General features: G+C 43.9%; 1 protein-coding gene across 4 annotated transcripts in view; it reads right to left on the bottom strand.

Moving 5' to 3' along the window:
• Positions 1 to 2,982: 2,982 nt before the first annotated feature.
• FAM76B (family with sequence similarity 76 member B) overlaps positions 2,983 to 6,000 on the bottom strand; it is a 51,057-nt gene continuing 48,039 nt past the window's right edge. For all 4 annotated transcript variants that reach the window (XM_051780153.1, XM_051780157.1, XM_051780150.1 and 1 more), the window contains one exon: positions 2,983 to 3,066. In XM_051780153.1, coding sequence (XP_051636113.1) covers positions 2,989 to 3,066 — 78 coding nt within the window. In that variant the 3' untranslated portion in view covers positions 2,983 to 2,988. The remainder of the gene's footprint in view (positions 3,067 to 6,000) is intronic.

The following is a 6,000-nucleotide window of genomic DNA, read 5'->3' as shown; positions in this document are numbered from 1 at the left end:
ACGGACTCAAAAATTACCTTTTACACTTCACCACTGAAATGTTATTAATTTGCTAAAAACGATTAAAGAATCAATCAATATCTCAGAAGTTTAAAACTTGCCAAAGAGCCTTAATTTACATTCAAAATATTTCTATGTGAAAGGTGCCTCCAGTGTAATAGAAATTTTCAGAATTCTCTTGGAGGCTTCCTCTCACTATCTCCAGATAACACAAGTCAGTTCTCTCTTTCACTTCTGTAGTCATGCCCTCTTTTGGATGATGAGGTCTGAGTCAGAAACTCTTCCTGCACTGATGACATGGCTTTGCTGACTGGCTTGGTACTCACTTGGAAGGTTTTGCAAACCACCTCTGAAATCCATACCAGTCCACTCTCTTTTAACTTTCTGAGGCCCCTCTTCAGCAAAAATTTGCCCTTCAGAGAAGTCTTTATGGCTGAAGAGACTCCTTAAAGAGTCCACAACACAGTGCTGGTAGAGGAAAGGCAAACTGTGCATTTAGTGTGCTCACAGCCACCAACTTGCCCGAGAAGGGATGTCTAGGAATTTGGGACCGGCGGCTTAGAAGGGCTCTGAGCAGCTCTGAGGAGAAGCCAGCTACCTCCCTTTCATCAAATTTCTATTTGCGTAATAATAAAGATACTTTGCACTGAAACCATAATATTTAATACAACATTTCAGACTTATGAAACATATGAGGCTGAGAATCAGGGAAGAGAAGCAACAACTTTGGAACTGGGTGACCTGGCCTATGTCAGGACAAGTAAACAGCTGAGCTGATGAGCTGGTGAACAACCTCATAGCTGTCTGCTCATGCAAGGTTCAGGAAAAAACCCAAAACCCCAAACCCAAAAAACTATAACTAAAACAACCAACCAACTATGCCTCCCCCCAATGTTAAATATGAGAAATTGAGCCTTTGCAGTGATCAAGATCAGGTTAAAGAATCTGTGGTCCAAGAAAGAGTTTGATGTACCAGCTCACATATTTGTGCTGAATATTTCAACTATCTCTAACTGCAATTATACATTTGCCATTCTAAATATACTTTTTCTAGTGAATGGCAATGAAACAATGTTACCAGCTTGCTTGGGAGGGGGCTGTGCTTTGGTTTACAGTGGGGTTGTAGCTACAGACAGCTGTTAACATCCAGCTGCATTATTCAGGTACCTTTCTGAGTTAGGCATCTTCGTAATAAATGGCATCCTGAGCTTTCTTAACTGGGAATACTGTCTTGAAAATAAGAGCTTGTGATTTTATTCAAATTACTTACTGCAGCACCACAAAATTTGGCCCAAGATGTTTATGAATTGGGGCGGATCCAGGACTACAGAGGTCAGGAAGAGTTCAAGTTCATACATAATGTATGGTATGTTTTAATAAGGCTCATTTCATACTTCAGTTTGTCTGCCTGCCTTTGCATGAAGCTGTAAAGCCACAGGCATCACTGTTTAAAATTAAAAAAGCAAGGCTAAACCCCTCGCCCTCTGCACTTTTAAAGTCAGGTCTGTTTTCCAGGTCACTCCATGAAGCCCCATCACAGCTGCACAAGGCGGTTGCCCTGTGCAGCGCAGGAACTTCTGCCCTCCCAGCTAATTATCCAGCTCTTTGTTTCAGCTCTTCTGTTTGCTCGGGGCATGTCAGCCGTGGGAAATTCCTGCCTTTGCTGGGAAGTTGCTAATGGTGAAGCAAAAACTTTTTTACATAGATTAGGCCTTTAAAGGTGGTTACTTATATCCACTAATATGGATGGACACTTTCTGCTATACATTGCTTTGCTCTCTTTCCCAGCTATTAAGGAATGCAGCATCATGAGAGCCAGTTCTGCAAGATGCTGAACCTTTGGCTGTCATCCAGCAAAAACTTAAATATAGGGATAGTCCCATTGACTTCAGCTGGTTGGAATGAGCCCTTAGGCCCAGATCCTCAGAGGCATCTGGGCAACTGGCTCCTGAGGTCTGAACTCAGGGTCTGTTTGCACGTGTGATATATTTGGTGCTTGAGACAGGGGCTGTTTAATCAAACAGCTCTTCCCTTTGGCTGTACTCTTTTTGCAAGATGAAGATTCACAGTTTTCATAGTCACAATTGGGGACTACAGAATTGGATGTGTTGATTCGAGTTTCTCACTCACAGGAATGTGTCCTAAAATCCTACTTATAAATGCATCAAGCAGTATTCTGAGCATGAGTCTGTGTTCTGGCAGAAGCTCCAGCTTTACTACTCTTTTCCCATGTACAAGGTAGCTATCATAATGCTATTTTTTGAAGTGAGAGAATGAGTTCTGGAGCACCTAGATAGCTCACCAAAGATCATACAATGGGTCAGCAGTTATGCCAGAAAGGGAAAAATCAGATTTCCTAAGCCATTAGACAGCACAGCTCCTCCTGTGGGTGAGCAGAAGGGGATAAGACCTGGCCCATTTTCCAGCCTGGCAGTGCCCATAGCTGGTGGATGAGAATATGTTTGGTCCCCTGGTTGCAGGCACAGTGCAGGTGCCAGCCTCAAACAGTTTGTGCAGGTACACTTTTCTGCGGTAATTAAAACTAAATTTGAGGACAGGAATGCTTTTAAATTCCTAGATCTAGGTTCCTGCTCTGATTTTATCATGAAATCGTATCAAGGGGAGAATCCTCCTCCTCTCTCCATTTATTTTCACCAAAGGAAACCTGTTTTCAGGCTGCAGTGGAGAAATATGCAGTGGTCAGGCTCAGACCCTGCAGACTAGGACTCCAGCACGTGTCATGGCTTACATCACAGAGCAGCTTAAGCATGGCCTTCCTCTGACATCTGTTCAGAAAGGAAATATTACAGCAGAGTAAGTGTCTGGCTGTGCTGTTGGATTCAGTTCTGGGTAAACACAGAGGCTGTGGTAGATGAGCACGTATTTGTTTTACTTCCTTAAGAAGCAACTGCATGACAAATATATGTAGCTACATCAATATACCAGAAGTATGCCAAATTCAAACACTTTAAATTTCTTTTACACCAATTACACAATTTCTTTTACACTAGAGAATATTCCAGTCTTGCTTGGCAGAAGGCACTTCCAGCATGCAGCAGTGGGTGCCTGTACAAATATCAGAGAGAGATTATAGATTAATACCTAAACATGCTTATGACATTTTGTCAGGGGGGTTTTAGACTGGGTTTTAGGTAAAGGTTCTTCATCCAGAAGGTGGTCAGGCACTGGGATGGGATCCCCAGGGAAGAAGTCATGGCACCAAGCCTGACAGAGTTTAAGAAGTGTTTCGACAATACTGTCAGGCATGTAGTGCGATTTTTGGGGTTGTCCTGTGAAAGCCAGGAGTTGATCCTTATGGGTACCTTCCAACTCAAGATATTCTATGATTCTATGACATATAGGATGGCTTCTCAGTTCTCTACTGTAGGGCTGTTAATTTCCAATCTTGATATCAAGGCTCCCATTCTTATTGCTGAGGTCTAGGATTCCTTTGCTTCTAAACCCCTTTGCAGTGCCCCAGGGCATCCTCATCCCACCTCTAACTACTGTTTCAAAAGGGCATGGGTGTCCCTTAATTACATCTGACAACCTTGAGGGGTATCCCAGGCAGGTCTACTTACGGGTGTGTGGATGATCTTCTACCTCCCTTCAGGTTCATGTTGTGTTTGCTGTGCTTACAGATCCAGTAATTGTACATCCCTCACAAACCTGTTGTTTTCACTCCACACAGCTTTTTCAATGTCTGCTTGGCCAGCAAATACACTTTGGGGCCAGATTCAACATAACTGGGCCTTGTGCTCAGAGATGAGAACGGGATAGAAAATGGAAATCGTTCTTCTTCCGTCTTTGCAGTTGTGACAGCAAAGGAAGTAAAAATGTTAAGTCTTCAGAAGGGAGATCTTCAGGCAATTCATTGGGTACCAAGAGCCTTCCGGAAACACTTTTTCATCTGAGGTGTCTTACTGATGCCAAACTGCTGGTTCCTTAGAAGGTGACAGATGAAGAGCAGAAAGACAGAGACAAACTTCTCACCCTGGAAAGTGGCCATAGGGGGGCTCAAGACATGCTGCAGCAGGAGGAGAGGAAGAACAGGGACACAGCCCCACTCCTGCCACACTTGCTGGAGCCAGCTAGTATGTTCTTTGGCCTCCTGATTCAGCTGCCTCCCAATGCCACTCTGTGAGATGAGATGCTCAGAAGCAGCATCTCTTTGCCCTCCTGCCCTCAGCAGGCAGCTGCCAGGCCTCAGTGAAGTCCAGGGTACCAGTGACTTGGCCACCAACTGCTCAGAGGGGAACGAAGTGGGTACAAGTCTTCATTTCCCCCATGAACTTGGAAAACGGAACTGTGCTGACAGGTCCTCTGTGCAAGCACACAGCAACATTTTCAGCCCAGCCCCAGCAAATTAAACATAGCCCTTGCCAGGAGTTGCTTCTGCCATGGTTCCTGAGACATGAATGCTGCTGGAGATGTTTTATGCAGTAAATAAAGCCTGATGGATAGGATAACTGTCTACCAAATCACCAGGACAAAAACCCAAGGAGGAGAAAAACTGTTTAAGCTGGAGATAACATTAGCCCAACAACAAGTGGATATAAACTGGCAGTGAGTTTAATCTGTTCACCAGTTCAGGAGGAGTCTTTCAGCAGGAGCAGGACACTGCAGTTGCTTAAAAACAGATGCTCACGGGGGTATGGTACACAGTACTTGATGTTTTGGCTGTAGAAAGGAACCAGGCTTGCTGACCAAGCAGTCCCTAGCAGTCTGTGTTTCTGAAGCTTTCATGTCAAGGAGGCAGCTCAAGATACTCAACATGCATCTTTAAAGTATTGGATTGCATTAGGTAGTGGCTTCCCATGCAACACAGGGTTGTATGACCAGAGTGAGACCTTACCCTGCAGAGACAATGAACACTAAACTCCCCAGAGCCCAAAGTTCAGCCAACTCTCCTCTACCAGACCATATGATTTAATGACACTTCCCCATTTCTTCTTTCTGATGCTGAAAGATTAGTGCAGCATTGACACTGCCTTGTTTTAATGTATTGCGCAGAAGTTGCTAATGATGATTCAACAAATACTAACACCAAACATTCCTTGTTTAGAAGAGCTGAGCCCTTCCAGCTGGGCGTCATGTTTGTTAAAAGCTACAAATGTTTTAACTACCTCCCTAAGCAAAACCCAGCATCATTTAGGCTTCAATTAAAGAGAAAATAAAAAAGATTAAATGCTACACGACAGTGTTTTCATACCTTTATTTTATAAGTTGCTGCTTCCCAACAACCCATCCTATGTTTGCTTGCTCCTGACAGCCTCATAGAGAAGAGGGACAGGGAGAGGCCAGAGGCAGATTAATGACGACTTTCTGAAATTTATGCTGGTTAGAGAGAAGTGAAATTACTGTTAAGTGTCAGCATAACACTTCAGGTAACACTGGACTGATTCTTCATGGCTTTCATTTACTGAGCCAGCCTCAAATGAACACCATCAGCAGGCAGGAAGGAGCAGAACAGCATAAGGAACGTTTCCTCTTGTAGCTTCTGAATACTTAATTTGCTCAGAGTCTAAATCCTGTTCACTCACACTGTAAGCTTTAATGCATTCCCTTTTATTTCCTTATATGTCTGCAAAATCTCCTCTGCAGGATGCTGGATGCATGGCCAGTTGTGCTAACAGTACATCCAAAATTTGCAGCAGGCACTTGATTTTGGCTCTTCCCTTTTTGATAGCCCTGAGGTGAAAACCTGACTGTGCCCTTTGTGTAAACGTCCTGGAGAAATGCAGCAGCAGCACAGATGAAGGAAGTACTGAAATTTTGAGGAAAGGATGTTATGAACTTCCCTCTGTGCCAGTCCTTGAATAGCTCAGCAATCTCTGAAATCCCCTCTCACAAACTCATGCTTCTTGAAAGGGGTCAGTGCTCAATGCCAAAACCCAGCCTGTTTGTTCCTGCCACTCTTATGAAATTCTACGAGGCAACTCAAGCACAGAGGGTTCATCTGAGCAAGGCTGCACTTCCATGAAAACCCTAAGCATCAGC

The sequence above is a fragment of the Manacus candei genome, unplaced genomic scaffold, assembly GCF_025592945.1.
Source record: "Manacus candei isolate 608988 ecotype Guabito, Panama unplaced genomic scaffold, ASM2559294v1 h1tg000014l, whole genome shotgun sequence".
Lineage (NCBI taxonomy): Eukaryota > Metazoa > Chordata > Aves > Passeriformes > Pipridae > Manacus > Manacus candei.
This window is presented reverse-complemented; position numbering and strand designations above follow the sequence as displayed.